This window comes from Suncus etruscus, chromosome 1 (assembly GCF_024139225.1).
Source record: "Suncus etruscus isolate mSunEtr1 chromosome 1, mSunEtr1.pri.cur, whole genome shotgun sequence".
NCBI classification, from domain to species: Eukaryota; Metazoa; Chordata; class Mammalia; order Eulipotyphla; family Soricidae; genus Suncus; species Suncus etruscus.
The window spans coordinates 114,370,922-114,392,190 of record NC_064848.1 but is presented as its reverse complement, the minus strand read 5'-3'; the positions used below and the strand labels follow the sequence as shown (position 1 = coordinate 114,392,190).

General features: G+C 44.5%; 1 protein-coding gene across 2 annotated transcripts in view; it reads left to right on the top strand.

Moving 5' to 3' along the window:
- Nucleotides 1-21,269, top strand: part of ATXN7L1 (ataxin 7 like 1) — a 280,604-nt gene that overhangs the window by 244,416 nt on the left and 14,919 nt on the right. For both annotated transcript variants that reach the window (XM_049783154.1, XM_049783161.1), the window contains 4 exons: nt 1,572-1,855; nt 5,208-5,290; nt 6,165-6,421; nt 20,928-21,120. In XM_049783154.1, the coding sequence (XP_049639111.1) occupies nt 1,572-1,855; nt 5,208-5,290; nt 6,165-6,421; nt 20,928-21,120 (817 nt within the window). The remainder of the gene's footprint in view (nt 1-1,571; nt 1,856-5,207; nt 5,291-6,164; nt 6,422-20,927; nt 21,121-21,269) is intronic.

Here is a 21,269-nt window from a genome sequence, read left to right as displayed (position 1 = left end):
GCTCTTGTTTGGAGACTCTATTGTGCAGTGTTCGGGGGCTACTCTAAGCTTGGTGCTCACTCTCAGTGGTGCTCAGGGGACCACAGGTGCAGTACCAAAGATCAACCCAGGGAGCTTCTGCCTGCAAATCTCAGCCCTCTGGACCATTTCACTGATAATAGTGTGCTGATGTTTTGAGGGTTCCTTATGCAGTTCTTCATGTGTTGTGAGAATTCCCATAGCAGAATTGCATAGCAGCCTCTATCAGTGGCTTGGCTTTCTAAAAAACCGCATCTTTCCCTCCTCCTTGGTTAAGAAAGCAAGCAGGTTGTCCTAGGGTGAAATCTTGCTGTAACTGGCTCCTTCACTCAGTGCCCTGCTCCTGACAAAGACCTAGATATCACACCAGCAAGATTTTCAAAGGAAGAAAGAGTCAGGGGTAAGGGCTGCCGAAATAATTTTATGAACAAATTCATGGAAGAACTGATCAGTGAGTGCATCTTAGAGAAGATAAAGCCACCAGCCACGTGCACAGCCCAGCATCTCTTTTGTGCCTACTTTGTCTGCAGGCATGTATCAGCCAGAGTCCAGATCATTTGCCATTCAAATAGCTAAGTCATCTCCACTCTCAGCTCAGACATGATTGGGGGACTGCAGCAGATTGGAGTTCAGGAACCAAAGTGAGGCTTATTCATCTCCTCTGTTAAGGCCCCCAGAGTCCTTCACAGCTCTCAGATGCAAGTTCTACAGTGTGAGACACACAGAAATCAAATAAATGCACATCCATTCTGGGAGAAAAAAATAGCAGGCACTGGGGCTAAGGTGACAGGTTCTGAAGAGCAGACATCCACCTTTGCGCTCTCTCTTCTTAAAATTCATCCTCTCACCTGCCATCCTTGAGAATTTCCTATTTACATAACCAGCTGCCTAAAATGGAATATTAGATAATGTTCTGCAGTGGTTCACTCCCTGGCAGCCCATCCTCAGGATCTGAGATGCTCCGGAAGTCTCGTGACAGCATGAAGCAGGGACTGCTGGCCAGTAGCCATGACTCTGTGAGGCGTGAGCATGTCATCTCTCCCCAAGCTAAGCAGATGTCAGGCCTGATGGGCTCCAGGGAGGGAGGCCCAGCGAGTCATAGGGAGACAGGAAGCATGGTTGAGGAAGTGGTACCCCTCACCCCTATCAGGGTACACATAGCATCTCCGTTGAACTTTGTAGCAGGCACTTTGTCCTACTTAGGGGCTGTCTCAGGGATGACTGGCACAGAGATGGAGAAGGGGTTGCCACAGACTGTATGGGAATGAGCTGGTTCGTCAGTTCTGGTGCTATCCCTGGCCCTGCTCCAGCTTCATACACCACCATCCCCGCTGGTTCTTTCCAAGGCATGATGCCCCCTCCCATCAGAAGTAGGGTCCTGCTGCTTGCTCCTAGGCATCGTATAAATAAGTGATAAGGAAGTGTTCTCATAAAGACAAGTGGGGGTTGCGTCTCAACCAACCACATGTATCCAAGAAGGCAACTCTGCCTGTGTGTGTGTGTGTGTGTGTGTGTGTGTGTGTGTGTGTGTGTGTGTGTTCATCTCTTTTCAGCGTTCCAGTTCCTATAGTCAGTTTAGAGAAAATTCCTAACCTAGTGAAGGCAGATGGTGCCAATGTCAGAATGAACTCTTCAGCCCCCACGGCAGTCACCTCCTGCGCCACCTCTTCCTCTGCGGTCTCCACCCCACCTCTTGCTAAGCCAGTCTTGATGTCCAAGTCGGTGCCACCTTCCCCTGAGAAGATCTTAAACGGGAAAGGAATCCTCTCTGCCACCATAGACAAGAAACATCAAAATGGCACCAAAAACAACAACAAGCCTTACAGGAGACTTTCAGGTACGTGTGTGTGTGTCCTTCAGAGTCTGGCTCATGAGCACACCAGGGCTGCGTTACAACTGTAACCTGGGAATGATGTGTTCTTAGAAATCACACAGGTCAGCTGCATCACTGAGAGGGATCGTAGAATTGACCTACAGGCAGGACCCCTACCAGAAAGCAAGACAGAACTGCTTCTCTGGTTCCTGGGCCACAGGAACTGCTGCCTGCACAATGGCCCAATGCTCTACTCTAAGCACTCATGGTTTGTGCCTTCCAAAGGACTGTCGTCAGGTGGATGGGTAATTTCCCCAGATCTCTGGAAGCTTTGTTGTAAGCTCTCCATCTCACATCACATATCTCACGGTCAGTGTGCTTGAAGCTGGACCAGTCACCTACCACCTAACCTTTACCTCAGGACTGCCCTGCACAAAGATACAGCCCCTCTGTCCTTTGACCCAGCTGGTTTCTAGGTTGATTTTGTGCTCTGGGGCCATATCTGCCATTCACATTTCACATATAATTAAATCTGAACACCTAGTTCAAAGACTTAGTTGGGCCCTGCAGATGATTGTGGGGAGGTGATCCAGCGCGTCTCCTAGCTCTATTCTTAGTTTGGTCTATGAGGCTAGTTGCAATCCTGTGTGGACACTGTATACTTGGATTTGTTGTAGAGCTGACTATTCTGTGTTCTCTGGAAGACACAGAAAAATTTTTGAAACTATGTGACCTCTTTACTCACAGTGGGCATGCATCTAATGTAGAGCAAAGAGAGAAAGACAGCAGAAGCCACATGTTAGAGAGAAATTGGTTCCTCTGTCATAGACATAATTTTTAAGCACTCCCCCAAACACTTAGTGGGTATTTTTTTTCTTTTTTGGTTTTTGGGTCACACCCGGCCAGTGCTCAGGGGTTACTCCTGGCTCTGTGCTCAGAAATCGCTCCTGGCAGGCTCAGGGGACCATATGGGATGCTGGGATTCGAACCACCAACCTTCTGCATGAAAGGCTAACGCTTTACCTCCATGCTATCTCTCCGGCCCCCTTAGTGGGTATTTTAAATGTCTTTTTTTTCTTTTGGTATTTGGGATCAGGGAGTTAAGTCTGTAGCTTTAAAAGGCATTTCTGAAAAATATTTTCTACCAAGCCCAAAGTATTCAAATTACATAGATATTATACCCTGATATTGAAAAAATATTGATATTGATAGATTTTGAAAATCTCTTTTGTAGGGGAGGTATTGGTTGGCTTGTTGTTATTTTGGGGGGGGCTATTGGAATTTTTTGATTTTGGTCACACGAAGCAGTATTCAGGGCTTACTACTCCTGGCTCTATACTCAGGGTTCATTCCTTGCAGAACTTAGGGGACCATTTGGATTGCTAGTGATTGAACCTGGGTTGGATTTGTCATAGAACTTGCATGTGAAGCAAGTGCCCTAACTTCTTCAGCCCAGAAAATCTTCCCTTATATTAGTCACCCGTTATCGAGAATGTAGAATAGCACTTGGGGCATCATGGAACATTGTGGACAGGAAATTCCAAGCCAAACGAAAAGTTCATTGCACTCTGTAGAGGTGTGTGGCAGAGTTCCTGACAATAGAGTTGACCCTACTGGGCCATGTGTCCAGGGGTGAAGGGTTCCTCATCAGAGCAAACATGCAGTCTTAGCTTCTAGCCTACAGCTCAGTCAGGAGTGATCTGGGGATTTTTGGTGCTATTAATAGTTACTGCATCCTGAGGTTGTTCTGTTTCATCAGAACTTTCTCTCGTTTCTGTCTTGCTTTCACATTTGACAGCAAATTCCTGCCCCATCCAAACCACCCACTGAGTTTCAGGTGCTGATGTGGGTGTGGACATAGATCTGACCTCACAGATCCCTGGAAAACCGTTGTGCAGGCAGAGCTGCTGTAGAGGTGGTCTGAGTCTGACATTTTTTTGTTAAAAAATGTGAAGACAAAATATTTAATAGGTGGGGAAGGGTTTGGCATGATGAGACGCATTTTGATGGGTAGTCCAAGGTATCTGTCTTTAAAAATGGTTTATGGAATCCATTATTTCCACCACCTCAACCACAAATCCCAAATTTTGTTTTTAAAATAAAATACATTTGTGTTGGGGAGACCAGCTCAAAGAGTTGGAGTTAAGGCTTTGCATGAAGGATCCCCAGGTTTCATTCTCTGATACCGCATGCTCTCCCAAGTACTGTGCCTCTGTCTCTGTCTCTCTCTACTCTCTCTGTCTCTCTCTCCTCTCTCTGTCTCTCTCTCCTCTCTCTGTCTTTCTCTGTGTGTGTCTCTCTCTTTTCACACACACACACAAATGCATATATAAATAGCACATCTGTTTATTATGCTCGGAGTTTACTCCACCAAGCTCTAGTCTTTCAAGCTAGGTAACCTCTTTATAATTTATAGCAATTCAAAGCTGTTAAGGACTTGCTACCAAATGCATAGGCTCCCTGCCTTGCCACCCTATGTCTCTTTGTGACCAGTCTCCCCTATCCCTCAGAAGAGCTGTATTATTCATGCTTTGCCGGACACAAGGGCCTGCTAGAAATGGTCCAGGCCTGAAGAATCCTTAAGAGATCTCCACAGCTTCTGACTTCTGACAGGCAGAGAGTGATTTTATGTAAACCCCCCCCCCCAGGGTAAAATGAGCATAAAAGAACAGACTTCCTGGAAGTAACTTCCACAAGAGCCATGGACAGTCCTGTTAGCAGCCATCCTCTGTCCTGCCTTGTGTCATCCCCAGTGGGAGCAGTAGGCCAAGGACAGGACATTTGATGAAACCAGAAGGCCCTGTCCTAAAGTGCACAACCAAACTGGCTCAGCCTACCAGAATATTCTGGAATGCCATTTTCTGGTCATTAAGGCTGTGCTGAAAGCCTAGTACAAAGAAGTTTGTAAAACTCACAAGGCAGATTACTCTGACATGTGAAGGAAAATGCTCCCATAACAAGGAGCAGGAAGGTGGGAATGTGCTGGTGGGGGCAGCACAAGGTCCTGGCCTCAGACAGCAACCCCTGGAGTGCTCTCAGCTCAACCCACAGGGACACATATGTGAGGAATCTTCAGTGAAACTGAGGCTGAAAACAAGACCCCTTTATCTCTGGTGCCTGGCCCAGAGTGGATCCTATTCTGGGGTTCAGAGTAGAATCCTATCCTTCCCCCTTTACACACACCCTAGTCACCCCACTGGGTTCTTGAAGCATTTTAACAGCTAGTTGAAAAGAAAAAAGGAAGAACATTTAAAAAAAATTGCCTGACAATGTTTCACTTGTTGGTGCAAATGTGCAATTTTTAAAATGTAGTCTTAATGCCAAATCCTATTTAGTCTCCTTTTTTCTTATATTTTTTGTTTGTTTCTTAAACCAGAGAGAGAATTTGACCCAAATAAACACTGTGGAGTATTGGATCCCGAGACAAAGAAACCTTGCACAAGATCCCTCACCTGCAAGGTATTTCTCTTTCCATAAAAAATACTTCCTGCTCTCGCTGGGGCCTTTGTCGAAGTGTTTGCATGCCACTCTCTGCACACGGCAGGGTGTGGAACCTCGACATGACCCCCAGCTGTTCTTTGTAAAGGAAATGCTTTCTTCTCTTCCATGGTAGCAGAGTGCCTGCCTCAAGCTGGCTGGCTTTTTAAGAAGGAAAAAAAAAAAAGGAAAAGAAAAATAGGCTTCCCCTGTTACTTGTGAGGCCAGACAGTAAATTGTATTTATAGGCACTCACAGGCGGTTCTAAACCCTGCTATGTTTTAATATATGCAGGAGCAGTGGCAGCACGGCGCAGCAGCAACGCTCTAAAAGGCTGCCGTGGCAGGACGACTGTCTGCCGCACCCCTGATCTGGCCACTCTGGGTGCTGGGGGACATCAGACCCAGTGCGGTGCCATTGGAAAGCACCAAGCCTATATTTCATACTGATCTGCTCATGTTTCTTGGGCTAGCGGCTGTAGTCCTCTCTACTCCGAGGTTCTGTATTGGGCCAAATCCAGTCTCCCACCTGCACCTGGATTAACTCATGCCCTCCCGCGCCTGCCCTTCCTCAAAAAGGTTGCCGGGGGCTCTGCGCCGAAGCCTGTCATCTTGGTGGCATTGATTTTTGGAGGAAGCTTGGGCTCCCTGACGCCAGGAGTGTAGGGCATGGTCGCATTTGGTTGTGGTCTCTGCCTTTCCCCAGCCACAGAACAGGAGCTGTTGCTGCCTTGAAGTTGACTTTGCAAGCACCTCTAAATTCTCCTGAATTTGCTGTCTCTGAGACGGAGGGGCCTGGGGAAGCAGGTTTATGTGCTGATCAAAGGGGCTGTGCTTTTCATCTCTCTTCTCCTTAGACACACTCGCTAAGCCATCGGAGGGCAGTCCCGGGCCGAAAAAAGCAATTCGACCTCCTTCTGGCAGAACACAAAGCCAAGTCCCGGGAAAAAGAAGCGAAGGATAAAGAGCATCTCCTGGCTTCCACAAGGGAGGTGCTTGTCAACCCGCCCGGGCCAGGGCCTGAGACTCTGCTGGGATCTTCAGGGAACTTGGGGCCAGAACCTAAAGTCGCCTCCCCTGCGAAATCCAGACCACCTAACTCTGTGCTTCCTCGGTAAGTCATGCCCAGATGCTAGAAGCCCCAAGTCTCTGCTCTTGGGGCTGCTGATTGACTGTCAAATGGTCTGAGCTGCTGATCCATGGAAGTTGTTATAGTTCCCCCACTCCAATAAAGAGGCAGGTGTGTGGTTTTAGTGGGATGCTGGGCCTCAGGGCCTCTAGCATTGGATTGAATCATCATCTTCCCCAGCCTCCTCTACTTCCTCCTCCTTCACAATAGGCCTGTTAGACATGTATGTTTTCACAGAGCAAGAAGCTGCTAGAAATTAATCCCTAGAGAGATGGCATATCAGTCACCATATTTTTGGCTATCTTGCTGGTGGGATGATTTGCAGTCTCTGGAACAGAGTGGGGAGTCTGGGTGCTGGGGTGTCTCTCACACTGAAGGAACCCACTTGCTGCCATGCTGTGTGAATTTCCCCCACAGCTCTTCTACAATCTGGTGGCGGGAAAGCTTGAGTAGCCAAGGCACTTCTTCCTCCTGCTTCCCTCCACACCAAGAAGGCTATGCCTCCTTGTCTGAGGTCTGAGCTGGCTGACCCAGACAGAAAGGAAAGAGCTGAAAACAAAACTTAAAAAACATTTTGGATGAAGAGTCATTTAAAAATGTGCAGATACCTGGGCCCGGAGAGATAGCACAGCGGTGTTTGCCTTGCAAGCAGCCGATCCAGGACCAAAGGTGGTTGGTTCGAATCCCGGTGTCCCATATGGTCTCCCGTGCCTGCCAGGAGCTATTTCTTTTTTTTTTTTTTTTAATTTTTTTTATTTAAACACCTTGATTACATACATGATTGTGTTTGGGTTTCAGTCATAAAAGGAACACCACCCATCACCAGTGCAACATTCCCATCACCCAAGTCCCAAATCTCCCTCCTCCCCACCCAACCCCCGCCTGTACCCTAAACAGGCTCTACATTTCCCTCATACATTCTCAATATTAGGACAGTTCAAAATGTAGTTATTTCTCTAACTAAACTCATCACTCTTTGTGGTGAGCTTCCTGAGGTGAGCTGGAACTTCCAGCTCTTTTCTCTTTTGTGTCTGAAAATTATTATTACAAGGGTGTCTTTCATTTTTCTTAAAACCCATAGATGAGTGAGACCATTCTGTGTTTTTCTCTCTCTCTCTGACTTATTTCACTCAGCATAATAGATTCCATGTACATCCATGTATAGGAAAATTTCATGACTTCATCTCTCCTGACAGCTGCATAATATTCCATTGTGTATATGTACCACAGTTTCTTTAGCCATTCGTCTGTTGAAGGGCATCTTGGTTGTTTCCAGAGTCTTGCTATGGTAAATAGAGCTGCAATGAATATAGGTGTAAGGAAGGGGTTTTTGTATTGTATTTTTGTGTTCCTAGGGTATATTCCTAGGAGTGGTATAGCTGGATCGTATGGGAGCTCGATTTCCAGTTTTTGGAGGAATCTCCATATCGCTTTCCATAAAGGTTGAACTAGACAGCATTCCCACCAGCAGTGGATAAGAGTTCCTTTCTCTCCACATCCCCGCCAACACTGTTTATTCTCATTCTTTGTGATGTGTGCCATTCTCTGGGGTGTGAGGTGGTATCTCATCGTTGTTTTGATTTGCATCTCCCTGATGATTAGTGATGTGGAACATTTTTTCATGTGTCTTTTGGCCATGCGTATTTCTTCTTTGTCAAAGAAGAAATACGCATGGCCAAAAGACGAAATGAACAGACACTTTGACAAAGAAGAAATGGGGAAAAAAAAGGAGCTATTTCTGAGCAGACAGCCAGGAGTAAGCCCTGAGCACCGCTGGGTGTGGCCCAAAAACAAACAAAAAAAAAAATGTGCAGATACCTGAGTGGATGGGCTGTGTGATGCTGCCCCAGGAGGTAGGCTTCCTTCCATGCCAGTCAGCAGCCGGGGCATTCTTCTAGGGATGACTCTGGGTGAAACAAAATCCTGCTTTTCAAGAATGGACATTTAATTGAGGAGATGGAATTGAAATCCCTATAACCTCCTAAGAAGGAAACATTAATAATATAAGAGAAGTGCTGATCGCGGTGTTACTGCTGCTCTTTAATGCATGTAGGGTTGCAGCTCAAGGGGGAAAGGGTTTGCCCAGTCTGCAAAGGGGTGTGAAGGGAATATACTTAGATGGGAAGAAGTGGGAGTGAAGTTTTAAAGGAGACACAAACATTTTAAGTAGGGTCTCACCCTCATGCTCTTGGGCAAGCCAGACCTAGTTGGACAGTTGCTACCTTCTTGTTGGGTTGGAGACCTTGGCCTTAGCCACTCAGGAGTCCCCAACCTGCATACTGTCTTGCCTATTGCACTCTTGCCTCATGCCATCATTAATGAGCCTGCCGCCAGGCCCACCCTCCTTTCATACACGATTGCTTTCCACTGTGATGCTGGGCATTGGGGAAGGATGTTAACCTGACTTTAGCGTTATTGAGGAGACAGTTCTGTTCCAGACTGCTGGAAACAGCTTCAATTCTGTAGATAGTCAATGCGGGGCCAATAGGTCTGAACTGAGTGGGTTGAATCTGTGTATAAGGAGAACCTGTATATTCCAGTCATAGTCATATTTTCTGTGTGGGTGGTTTAAGGGCTTTCACACTTCTTTGTGGGTATAGATTATTTTCATTCCTGTACAAATTTACATGGCCCCAATGTAAAGGCCTACCTGCCTCCATCTGAGCTGTGAAGTTTCTTTCTGGACCTGCTGGCTTAAAGCCTCTGTTGCCTTGCAACCTTGCAAATATATGATTATGAGTTTGAATCCCCATTGTCCCATATTAACTGAGTGTGAGTCTGGCTGCTCTGTCTTCCATCCCAGACACCACCACCACCACCCCCACACACAGAAGAGTTTCTCTTTTTTTGTTTCTTCTTGGTTTACTTTTTGTCAGCATGTCTCTCCATGGAGAAATATAATGTAATCCTGTTCTCTCAGAGATACAAAAAGGAGAGAGAATTGGGTGAATCAGCAAAAACTTAAGTCTGGAATGGCCAAGGAGCACATTACAAATGTTGGCATCATACTATATTTTCAGGCTGCTTTTTTTATTTCTGTTTTTGGGTCACAACCAGCGGCACTCAGGTTACTTCTGGCTCTGCTCGGAAATTGCTCCTGGAAGGCTTGGGGGACCATATGGGTTGCCAGGAATCGAACCCAGGTCCATCCTAGGTCAGACGCTTGCAAGACAAATGCCCTACTATTGTGCTATCTCTCCAGCCCCTGAAGTTGCTTTTATTTGTCTGGAGTAGCAGGGACCACCTGGTAGTGCTCAAAACTTATTCCTGGCTTTGTGCACAAAAATCACTCCTGATGTGGTTCAAGGGGCCATATGAGAAGCCAGGAATCAAACCAGGGTCAGCTTTGAGCATAGTGAATGCCTTAACCCCTAGGCTATCTTTGCAGCTTTTCAAGGTTGATAGAGGTAGAAAACTCCAAGATTTTGGATGCTGTTAGCAGGTTGGTGATGATTAGGATGAGACCTAGTCTATTCAGCCAAAGATGGAAAAAGGACCATAAGTTCTATGTCCACTAACAATTCTTAAAAACTTACTTTACTCATTAATAACATGTTTGGGAGGTTTTTTGTTTTTATTATTTTAAGGAGAGTTTTTGAGCTACTCCTGACTCTGCATGAAACCATGAAGCAACCAGGGGATTTAACCAAGATTGGCCACATACAGGAGAGGTCTTACTTCTTCTACTATCTCTGATCCCTGTATAAGATATTTAAATGACACTCATCATCCATAGTAGGCAAAAAATAAAGGTTACACAGGAGTTATTGTAATCCAGTCTTAATCATAACTTCCTTTTGTGGAATATGCTAACATGTGAAAATAGTGCATACATATCATTTTTGTAACCTTGAAAATATTTTAGTGGGGCTGGAGAGATAGCATGGAGGTAGAGCGTTTGCCTTGCATGCAGAAGGATGGTGGTTTAAATTTTGGTATCTCATATGGTCCCCCAGCTTGCCAGGAGTGATTTCTGAGTGTAGAGCCAGAGCAACCCCTGAGTGCTGCCGGGTGTGAACCAAAAACAAAAGAAAAAAGAAAATATTTTACTACTCATATTCACCAGTTGCAACCTTTCTCATCAAGAATTATTTTAAGGGCCGGGCGGTGGCGCCAGAGGTAAGGTGCCTGCCTTGCCTGCGCTAGCCTTGGACGGACCGCGGTTCGATCCCCCGGTGTCCCATATGGTCCCCCAAGCCAGGAGCGACTTCTGAGCGCATAGCCAGGAGTAACCCCTGAGCGTTACCGGGAGTGGCCCAAAAACCAAAAAAAAAAAAAAAAAAAAAAAAAAAAGAATTATTTTAAAAAATCCTAAGAGGTAGTACAGTAGATAGGGCATTTGTCTTGTATGTACTAGCCCAGGTTTGATCACTGGCACCCCATGTGGTCTCCAAACCCTGTCAGGAGTGATCACTGAGCACAGAGGCTCTGAGCTCTGAGTACTGCTGGGTGTGGCCCCCAAAAAAAAGGAAAAAAAAGAGAGAAAAAAGTAAGTAACTCCTAGAAATGGTCAAGCCGATAACTCAAAAAACTGGGGTATGTGATTGCCAGCCCACAGGGTCCTGTAGGGTCCTAGGACTCCATTGGCAAAGGATTATTAAACCTTCAACTTCATTGACTGAGAATCACTGTCCCCACCCCTCAAGATTTAGAGTCTTAGCCTATCAAGGGCAGTTGGGAGAGAAGAGAAGGTCCTAGATTCAGGTGGAGAGGTGTGCAGGCTGAGGGACTGACCCTCCTTTTGGCAGCCTGAGTTCTAGCAAGACAGACATTTGGAAAGTTTCTTTCTTTGAATGTTACTGAAACCATAATCAAAGGAGACATGACACTCTCAGGAGAGTCTCAAGGAAAAGCTTTGTAGAATAGCAATAGGCAGGGTTACTGGCACAGCTTCTAAAGAAAAGGGTGGAAAGATTCAATCAGTTTGTGTAGAAGTTGGAGATAAGTTTTTCCAGAAGATACAGGCATCTCAGTAGTTTTCGATGACAAGGAGTGCTTCTTATTTAGAGCTGGAAAATTTATTCTCAGAAATTTTATAAACTGAAATAAGTCAGTTTCAGTGGCTCCCTTGGTTCTGACATCTTTTATGTAAATAATAATTTCTCTTTATCTCTTTTGTAATCACTTAATAGCAATTGAGGAGAGGGTGGGCCAAACCTGGTGGTACTCAGGGGAACCATGTGTGATGCTGTGATTCAAACCAAAGTTGTGATCATCTCTGCATCATGCTAGCCAGGTGCCTTAAACTCTGTCCCATCCCTCCAGACCTTTAAACACACACACACACACACACACACACACACAAAACACACACACTCTTTATTTTGGCTTTTGGGCCACATCCAATTGTATTTAGGACTTACTTCTGGCTTTATTCGGGGATCATTCTGGACGATGCTCAGGGGATTATATTGGGGTGCCAGAGATTGATCCCAGTTACATTGAACCTGGGTGCAAGGCAAGTGCCCTGCCTACTGCCCTATTCCTCTGAGCCGCCCCCATATATTTTCTTACACAGAAAATAAGACAAGGAAAAACACGAAGTCATAGTCACAGGAAAAAGAGATGAGTGTAGAGTGAGAACACCTCCACTCCTGACTCATTAGGATAGTCTTGTTGCTTTGGGTTTGTCCCTGGCATAAACATGAGAGTGGGGACAGGCAGACAGGGCCAAGTATCATTTCCACCTCTTTGAAGAATGCTGGATAATAGCTGTCCTCACTGAATTTAGTCAGAACCATCACTTAGAATATGTGTAGGCCTTACCCAGCTCATGCACATACTCGGTTAAGGCAAAAGCCATCTACCCTCTTCCCCAAAGCTTGGAACAAGTGCTCAAACATCCTCAGGTAGCAGAGCTGGGTACTCCTTAATTCCCCTGATGGAGTGGACAGGGACCAGCCTCACACTGTTCACTAGAAGTGTAAGAATAGAGGGATGGATAATAGGTGGAGGGGAAAGGGGAGTGAGTGGCACCTTAGTGAAGTTGAGTGACTTTTACAAGGCCTTGTGCCCAGTGGCATTGTTCCCCACCACTTCTTGTCACAACTTGTTTTTTGTTTTGTTTTGTTTTCTTTTGGTTTTGGTTTTTGGGCCACCCTTGGTGATGCTCAGGGGTTACTCCTGTCTGTGCACTCAGAAATCACTCCTGGCTTGGGGGACGATATGGGACACCAGGGGATTGAACTGCGGTCTGTCCTAGGTCAGCGTGTGCAAGGCATATGTCCTACTGCTTGCGCCACCGCTCCATCCTCCAAACCTTGATTTTTCTCATAGACACAGGCTGGTTTCTGGGGCACACACACCCTGCACACACCCTGGGACTTAGTAAGCTGAGCCAGAGGCCTTGAAAGCACTGAACTTTCCTTCCACACCAAGGAAGGGAACAACCAGGCCAAAAGAAAGCAGCCTACAGGAGAAAACTTGAGGCGGGGGGGGGGGGGGGGGAAGAAAGAGAGAGAGATAGAGAGAGAAAGAGAGAGACTGTGTGTGTACATGCACACCATCCTTTCGTGTTCTGCCTTTGCTCGCAAGGGCATGATTTCTAGGCTTAGTTTTGCTCTCTAGGATCCTCTTCCCTTTATCTCCTCTCTTTTATTTCTTGTAACTGGAACTTCCTACTGAGTGTTGCATTTTTTTTTCTTTTTTTAATTAAATTTCACTTTAAAGTCAAAGTGATATCAAAGCAGGCTCTTAGTTCAAAAATCAAGTAGTACTAGGAAACTCATAATGATTCTGCCATCCTGGCACTTTCTTCTGTCTCTATCAGAATCCCTGTTTTTAGAGCCCATTGGTTCTTTCCTTGGTTTGCTCCTTGACTTTTTTTTTTTTCCACTCCTTGATTTTTTACTTTGTTCCTCCAGTGACTTCCTGTGAAATGTGCCTGCATGGTCAATTTTTAGAAGACTTATACACTCAAAGTCTTTTAATTCTTCTCACACTTAATTGATAATTTGTCTAAATAGACAATGGAACTGAAAAGCGTTTCCGTACAAAATTTTGGAGACATTTTTCCATTGGCTCTGAACTTTGAAAGATTTCATTAAAAACTAGTTTTATTTTGTTTGGTTTTAGGTTGGGAGTTTTTTGGGGGGGATTGTTTTTGTTTTATTTTGCCACATCCAGTTATTCTCAGTGTTATTTCTGGCTATGTACTCTGGAATCACTCCTGGCAATGCTCAGAAGACCATTTGGGGTGCTGGGAATTGGACCCAGTAGACCTTCTGCAAGACCCACACCTTAAATTCCTGAACTATCTCTCCAACCCCAGTAATTTTGATTTTCATATCTTTGCTAAAGACCAAGTTTTTTGTGGGGAGGGTATTGTTTTTGGTTTGTCTTTTGTATGTTTTTGGGTCATACCCAGTAGTGCTAAGGGTTTACTCCTGGCTCTGCATTAAGGGATCATTCCTTGCAGGGCTCAGGAGACCATTTGGGATGCTGGTGATAGAACCCAGTCAGCTAGGTACACCTGAGCAGCTGTGTCTCTCCAGTCCCTGTGTTTTCTGATTGCCTCACCTATCCTCCAGTGGTAATACTTTATTTTGTAAAGGAGTGCCATTCTTCCATCTTAGAATGACCAGTTCTTCATTAGCTTTATTTCTTCAAAATGTATTTCTTCTGTGTGTTTATTCCTGCTTGCATTTTGTTCTTTTTCACATGGCAAATGGTCCAGAGCCATTGGCAGTCCTGGACTATGCCTATTTAGAAGAGAGGTCATAACAGGCTATTGGACTGTCACTTAAAAGCTATCAAGCCAATCATGTGGTTGTTTTTCTGGAAGTCTTTCTTTTGGGGACTGTTCAGTGCCTGCAGGGTAAAATCCATCTGAAAACTACTTAGGAGCACTGACTAAACATAGAATTAGGGAATCCATTTCCAGCCTTCTCTCACTTAGCCTTGCTCTCTGCTCAGAGGCTTTTGTCTGAGAAAGTCCAGTATAGTTTCTGTTTGATTCATTCTTTTACTACAGAGTTGATGGAAGGAAAATGCTCACAGGGATAATTGTATATGAGGAACCAAATTCCCATCTTCATGTCCAATTCCCACCTGTTTATACCTGTCTTCTTTTTGCTCTGTTCAGTTCTCACTTACCCATTACTTGAAGCTCCAGGTTGGTCCCAGGAACCTGCTTCTCAGCAGTTTCATGCTAGGCCACTTCCATTACTTATTGCTTCTCCAGCCATATTCCATTTTGAGAAATTCCAATTAATCTTTTTGGACAGTGAAGATATTTCAGGTCCCAATCACAGAAAACTTTGCCTCACCAAATTCTTAAATAAGTTGGAGCCTTCTTTTTGTTTTCTTTTGTTTTGGGACTATATCTGAAGGAGCTCAGGGCTTAGTGCTAGCAGTACTTGAGGTAATATGTGGTGCCAGGGATTGAACCAGGGATTGGCCATTTAGGTGCTTTCTAATTAGGAACCTTCTTATCACCTAACAAGCTCTCAAACTTCCTCTGCACATTCACAGAGGATTTCTGGATACAGCAAAGGTCTAGACATGCTTCTTATTTTGTGCCCTTTGATCCCACCTTCTTCAGTCCCTTTATTTCATCTGACTCTGCAGCAGAAGTGCCAGAGACAGCCAGGTCAAGTGAGGTCCCTGTGAAGGAGGGGACCACCTGGTCTTTGTTGTGTCTTTAAAAAAAGTGAAAAAGATACATATTCACACACTCATACATTCATACACATACTCCCCATCCAAACAACGTATTTGTCTGACTTTTTCTTACCATTTTTCAAGTCAGTGATCAGCAAGCTGAATAAGCTTCTTATTATGGAGTTAGGGGGTTAAAGTAAAACTCAGATGTCTTTATAACTGACCCCACACCTCAGCTAGTCTCTTGTTCAGGGATAACCCCTCTCCTCTCCTGACTGAGAGAACTTTGAGACAGAGTTCTAGGACTTCTAGGAGTTTACTAGGACTTTGGAAGGGAAAGGACGACATAAGTGCATTTGATCCGTCAGCCTCATGTAATGCCAAGTTCTTCTGTCACTTTCTTATACAAACCCGTACTCACCAGCTCACCTTCTTTTCTTTTTCCTTTTTTTCATTTTGTCATGAACGTTTTCCCTTGTTCAAAAAAGTAATGAGAGTAGCCCACATAATAATTATAAAATTGTAGTGATGTTTTGCAATAATATTTACTTCACCTGGGGCTGGAGAGATAGCATGGAGGTAAGGCGTTTGCCTTTCATGCAGGAGGTCATCGGTTCGAATCCCTGCGTCCCATATGGTCCCCCGTGCCTGCCTGGAGCAATTTCTCAGCCTGGAGCCAGGAATTACCCCTGAGCACTGCCGAGTGTGACCCAAAAACCACCAAAAAAAAATTTTACTTCACCTGTATTTTCTGGTGGTTCATTTTGAAGTAAATTGCAAATATCAGTTTGCAATAAATTGAAAATATCTTTATGTAAAGAAATTATATATCATGATACATATAGTATCTAATATATTTTATATGTGATGCTACTATTAACACAAAACCAGCTCACTTTTATCTACTACAAATGAATAAGGAAGTCCTTTTGTGGTTGGGAGAACCTTCAAATGAGCCTCTTAGGGCTGAGGAGATGCTCAAAGGGCACATGAGTGCATGCAGTAGTCCCAGGTTCAATCTCTGGAATCTGATGGTCCCTTGAAAACTTCAGGGAATGATCCCCGAACACCAAGCCAAGAGTAGCCCTCTCCAGCACCAAGTATAACCCCCAAAAGTAAAAGAACATAAATTGTAAATAATTTTGTGCACTAGTTATGATCCCCCAGTCCCTGCCAGGTGTAACCCTTGAGTACAGACTAGGAGTAAAGCATGAGCAGCTCCAAGTGTGCCCTCCCCCAATTAAACACAAACACACACAAACCTTTAAAGTATGGAAAAAACTTGACTATTCATCAAGAGACTATAATGGGGAATATTAAAAATGATTATTTTAAAGTGAACTGGGAGGGGGGCATATCCAGCTATGTCCAGGGGTTACTTCTGGTTTTGCCCTCAGGAATCATTTGTGGTAGGCTCAGGGGACCATATGGGATGCCAAGGATCGAACCGGAGTCATGTGCAAGGTGAGCATCCTACCCTCTGTACTATTGCCCATAAAAATGATAGTTTTAAACATGGAAGGATTTCTATCATTAGAGGGTGGTTATTGTTTTTTCTTTAATGCAGGTCTACAAGTAGTAGATAGTCTTCTCTAGTTACTACATAAAAATGCACATCTCTGCCTGAAAGGACCTAACCTAGAATGCAAATAACATTTGAACTTGCATGGCAGGATTATAGTTTTTTTTTGGGGGGGGGTTGTTTTTGGTTTGTTTTTTTTTATGCATTTCAGTGTACTCTAAATTGTGTTTTTGTTTGGGTCTCAGTGACAAGTTGGTAATAGTATAGAGGCCCTTCTGATACAGGAGCATCTAGGGGTGTCTAAGCTCACACCTGGGAGGTATGTCCTTTAGATGCTAAATCCTTTATTATTTTTTTTTTTTTTGGTTTGGGTCACACCCGGCAGTGCTCAGGGGTTACTCCTGGCTCTATGCTCAGAAATCGCTCCTGGCAGGCTCAGGGGACCATATGGGATGCTGGGATTCGAACCTTCTGTATGAAAGGCAAATGCTTTACCTCCATGCTATCCCTCTGGCCCTGGACTCTAAATCTTTAACATAATGAATGAATATCATTGTTGTTTTTCTTGTTTTGTTATTGTTGTTTTTTTGTTTTGTTTTTTTTTTGTTTTGTTTTGTTTTGTTTTGGTCACACACAGCAGCGCTCAGTGGTTACTACTGGCTCTATGCTCAGAAATCGCTCCTGGCAGGCTCGGGGGACCATATGGAATGCCAGGATTCAAACCGTCATCCTTCTGTATGCAAGGCAAACACCCTACCTCCATGCTATCTCTCAGGCCCCTCATTATTGTTTTTCTACATAGGGAAGGCAATAATTTATAATTAATATAGTGGTTTTAATGGTCTTGAAAAATTACCTATGGCCTTGCTTTTGTTTTGTATGTATTCATTATGGTGAAACAATGGCAAAACATAAAAGTACCATTTTTTGGTTTTGTTTTGTTTTGTTTGGGTTTTTTTTGGGGGGGGGGTCACACCTGGTGGCACTCAGGGGTTACTCTTGACTCTGCACTTAGAAATTGTCCTGGAAAGCTTGGGGGACTATATGGGATGCCGGGAATTGAACCACCATCTGTCCTGAATTGGCCACATGCAAGGATAATACCCTACCGCTGTGCTATCTCTCCAGCCCCAAAATACCATTTGGGGAGGGGCTTTAGGGGACCACACTTAGGGGTTAGTCCTGACTCTGCACTCAGAAATCGCTCCTGGCAGGCTCAGAAATATGGGATGCCATTAATCGAACCCAGGTCCATCCTGGGTCACCAGCATGTAAGGCAAACGCCCTACCGCTGTGTTATCACTCCGGCCCCTAAAAGTACCATTTTAACCATCTCTGAGTGGCATTTAAGTTCACTCACATTGTTTTGTTGCCTTTATTCTCATCTGCCTATAAGCCTCTTCCTCCTACTGAAACTAAACTGGTTCAACACAAATTTCCCATGCCCCTGGCCCCAGCTCCTCATGCCCATTCTTCTGAATTTGAGTTTAGGTGCATACCTCATCTCGTGTAAGTGGAATTGTATGGTCTTGTCCTCTGTTTGGCTTATTCCACTTAGCAAAATATCTCTAGGGTGCATGTATGGTATAGCATGCATCAAAACTGTATTCCTTTTGAATAATTAACTGTTTTTATGCATGCATATACCATGTGTGTCATATTTTATTTCCCCATTGGCCTGTTGGTGGTATTTGCGTTGTTTCAGCCTTTGGGTTTTATTTGTTTGTTTTTGTAATGACTGCTTTGAAATTTGGTTGAATTCAGTTATTTGACTTTAAGGAAGTTTTCAAAGAATCAAAGGTTAAAAGGAATGACTGTCCTAGCTGCCGTGTCTCTTCATGTTGTTCGAAGGGGCAGTTTTCAAAACCAAATGCAGAAAATCAATTTTCCTATATCTCAGTTGTTGTCCCCAAACTTCTTTCAATTATCTTTGTCCCTGGCTATCACCTGATTGATATGGAGGAATAGTCTTGCATTTATGAGACCCCAGTTTCAAGTTCTGGTCCTACAGAAACAAACAACCACAACAAAATATTTACTTTGATTATTTGATTTTTATTGTTGTGTTTTTGTGTTTACTGCTCTAGAAGCATGTAGCACTATATGCTCTGGTATAGTTGATATTGTCATTTTGCCCTCAGGAATCACTGTGGTAGGCTCAGCCACCACATATTCTAGCCAGCAAGCCATCATTCTAAGCCATTCAAACTTAGCCATCATCAAGATGGGATTTTGGGCCAAAGCAATAACACAACAGGTAGGGCATTTGCCTTACATGTGACTGACCTAGGACAGACCCAAGTTCGATCCCCAACATCCCATATGGGTCCTTCAAACCTAACAAGAGCGATTTCTAAGCACAGAGCCAGATGTGAGTAATGCCAGGTGTAGACCAACTCCCCCACCAAAAAAATAATAATAATAAAGATAGGATCTATTTGCTTGTTTGTTTATACAAAGGAATTTATTCCTTCATTGAGAAGAAAAAAATTGGAGGGTAAAAGTGCTATGGATGGATTGCAGGGCCACATGCATGTAAGATATGCCCTCTACATGAGTTTTATTCAATGCTAAGAAAGATATTTCTTCAACATCTGCCATAAGCCAGTCATACAGACCATGAGTCTAGTGACTTAAGCCAGCAAGCAGTAACCCCTGAGCATCACTGGTATGGTCTAAAATAACAATAATAAAAATTTAGTGGCCAAGTAGCCAGGGAGGTAGCTCAAGGATTGAGCACATGCTTTGAATGCAATTTATTTGTTTGGTTGGCTGGTTGGTTTTTGGTTTTAGTCAACAGCACTACTCCTGGCTTTGAGTTCAGAAATCACTCCTAACAGGCTTAGAGGACCATATGGGATGCCAGGGATCAAATCTGGGCTAGCCACTTGCAAGGCAAATACCCTCCCTGCTGTGCTATTGCTCTGCTTTGAATGCAGTTTGTTCCCTGACATTCCCAGTAGAAACCACAATGCACCATACTGGGGTTGCATGCTCAGTTGCCCCCGAGCACTGCCAGGTGTAGCCCAACAACCATATAAAAATGGTGCTCAAAGACATAGCTCGAGGGGCCAGAGCAGTGGTGTGGAGTGGTAAGGCATTTGCCTTGCCAGCACTAGCTCAGGACAGACCACGGTTCGATCCCCCAGCATCCCATATGGTCCCCCAAGCCAGGAGTGGTTTCTGAGTGCATAGCCAGGACTAACCCCTGTGCGTCACCGGGTGTGGCCAAAAAACAAACAAACAAAAAAGATAGCTCGAGATGTCTAGCATGTGCAAAGCTCAGGGTTCTATTACTGGCACTGCATGGTTCCTTGAGTATTTCCCTTCTCCAAGATGAGTATTCACTATAAAAAAAATTGTAGGGGTGTTGACCAGAGTAATAGTATGGCAGTTAGGACATTTGCGTATTCAGGCCCACTAGATTTCAATCCCCGACATCCTTTATGGTCCCCCAAGCCTGCCAAGAGTAATCCCTGAGCACCACTGGGTGTGGTCCAAAAACAAACAAACAAAAATTTGTAATGGGACAGAGAGATAGTACAATGAGTAAGGTGTGTGCTTTACACTCAGCTGATCCAGGTTGGATACCTAGCACCATATATATATATATCCCCAGGAGTAAGCCCTGAACACAGTAGAGTATGGCCCAAAAACAAAACAAAAAAATTTAATGGAGACATCCATCTTCAAGAGATAATTAAACTATACATTATACATTACTTGGTATTATTGAGTTATATATGACTCTGGACAATAAGAGATTCAGCTCCATTCCTGGGCAGAATCTTTTTTCATGTCACATTTGTCATCACTTATACTTGAGCTGTGTGTGTGTGTGTGTGTGTGTGTGTGTGTGTGTGTGTGTGTGTGTGTGTGTGTGTGTACAAAAAGGCTAGAATTTGAGAATTCATCTTCTTGTTTTATGTTGTTGGTGGTGCTAGAGCTTCATATAAGCAAGATCTACACCTGAGCCACACTCCCAGGCTCTACTGATGTTTATTGATTGATTGGTTTGAATATTACCTGCCGAGCTGATCTTCTTGTGAGGTTCCACTTCCAGATGGAAGTGACTCTATGACAGGTGCACTCTCCTTCTGTGCCAGTGGGAAGAGCTGTCGCTGTCACTTCCTGTATCTTACAGCCTGCGTACTTAACACTATTCCAGGGTTTCTGTAGCTTGAACTGAAGCAGGGATGGGCCTCACTCCACTCATCTGGTAATTGTATTCACCTTCTCTACTGCCTTTCTCCTGGGTCACAGCCCTGCCCTCCTGGGCTTACTGGGAGGTTAACTGAGCTGCCCTGAAACTGGATGGGTCATGTGATTTCAGAAAAGTTTATTCTGTTGGTTTTCACTTGCCCTCAGACCGTCATCTGCAAATAGCATAAGCAGCAGCACATCTTCAAATCACAGTGGCTACACTCCGGAACCCCCTCTGCCCCCCGCTGGAGCTGACCTCGCCAACCGACTGTCGAGTGATGAAGGGGAGATGGATGGAGCCGAGGACTCTGAGAAGCTAGACTGTCAGTACTCCAGCCATCACCCCAGACCTCTTGCGGTAGGCCCCCTTCCTTCCATTTCCTGTTGGCTTCCCTTGGGTATCTGTGGTATAGAGGCATCCAGATAGCTCATATTCCTGAGGAAAAACTGCCTAGATTGTGTCTTATGAAAAGATTTTACCCTGGGGATGAAAAAGTGCCCAAGACA